Here is a 1,221-nt window from a genome sequence, read left to right as displayed (position 1 = left end):
CAGAGACAGAGCTGCTGTGGAAGCACAAACTACAAGTTTTTGTGACATTGATGACAGTTTGTAAATGATGGAGGTCAGACAGAAAAGAAGAAGTTTGTGTTCCTCTGGCGCACAAGAAAATCCTTGAGGAGCCTCCGACTTCACCCAGAGGCAGACTGGTGACAAACATCATTTATTATAACACAAAAAACTGAGTACACTCCTCACATGTTTGTAAATATTTTGTTACATCTTTTCATGGGACAACATTGAAGATATGACAGTTGAATTTGGTGTTATTGCTCTCTCTCATACTGGTCACTGGAAGTCTAAAATCGCACATCATGGCAAAGAAATTCTCTGAGGATATATAAAAAAAAAATCGTTACTCTACTGTACATAAAAATGTACTAGGTTTTAAGAATAGCTTTAAGAATATCGCTAACAGCCTAAACTGAGCTGCAGCACAGTGGCCAAGACCATACAGCAGTTTAACAGCACAGGTTCAGAACAAGCGTCGCCATGGTCGACCAAAGAAGTTGAGTGCACGTGCTCAGCGTCACATCCAGAGGTTGTCTTTTAAAAATAGCTGTATGAGTGCTGCCAGTGCTGATGTTGTTCCCGTGGATGAAACACCCGACGGTGACACGTGGACCTGCCTGGAGCTGCTCAACTGTATATTGACTGATGCATGATGAGGGCTGCGACGTCATGATGCCTGTAACGAAGAAACCACCTGAATGTTGCACCGCAGTGCAAAGCTAAGGCCGCTCCGAGACCGTCAGAACAAAGCAAGCTACTGAGAACACAATCAGCAGAATATCTGTTATAATAGAAAATGATCATATCTGTCATTAAAACGATCATTAGCTGCACCTGAAGTCACACAGTCCATTTTACTGTATGATTAATCAGAATATAAGAAGACCCACAGGGAGACGTCTGCCTCTGTACTTCAGCATCTTAACGCACACATACTGGATTATTTACACTTTACATTTTCAACGATAGATTTACTTTTAATGTAATATCTTCACAGTTCTAACTTTTTGCTGTTACATAAAGAACACTAAAATCCAGGCTGATTTCAGCGCCTGCTGTTTGAATGCAGCGCAGCGCAGTCCTGTCCTCTGTTTGCTCTTTGTTAGCTCACATCTCCAAAAAGTCCTCACAATCAGAAACGTCCCGCAGAGCTGTGATCAGGATGCTCCCTCAGAGGGACACTCACCTGTCCTGTGCAGC

The 1,221-nt window shown here is 42.7% G+C and overlaps 1 protein-coding gene and 1 gene segment (V, D, J or C); one reads left to right on the top strand and one right to left on the bottom strand.

The window, feature by feature from the left end:
* LOC102193062 (zinc finger protein 2 homolog) overlaps positions 1-503 on the bottom strand; it is a 23,253-nt gene extending 22,750 nt beyond the window's left edge. The window contains exon 1 of the mRNA XM_005751358.1: positions 481-503. Within this exon, the coding sequence (XP_005751415.1) occupies positions 481-503 (23 nt within the window). The remainder of the gene's footprint in view (positions 1-480) is intronic.
* The window catches only part of LOC102210889 (Ig kappa chain V-VI region NQ5-78.2.6-like), a 73,042-nt gene that overhangs the window by 69,936 nt on the left and 1,885 nt on the right, over positions 1-1,221 (top strand).

Source organism: Pundamilia nyererei, unplaced genomic scaffold, assembly GCF_000239375.1.
Source record: "Pundamilia nyererei isolate P.nyererei 1_Seehausen unplaced genomic scaffold, PunNye1.0 scaffold00307, whole genome shotgun sequence".
Lineage (NCBI taxonomy): Eukaryota > Metazoa > Chordata > Actinopteri > Cichliformes > Cichlidae > Pundamilia > Pundamilia nyererei.
Note: the sequence above shows the minus strand (reverse complement) of the source record. Positions and strands in the feature narration are given on the sequence as shown.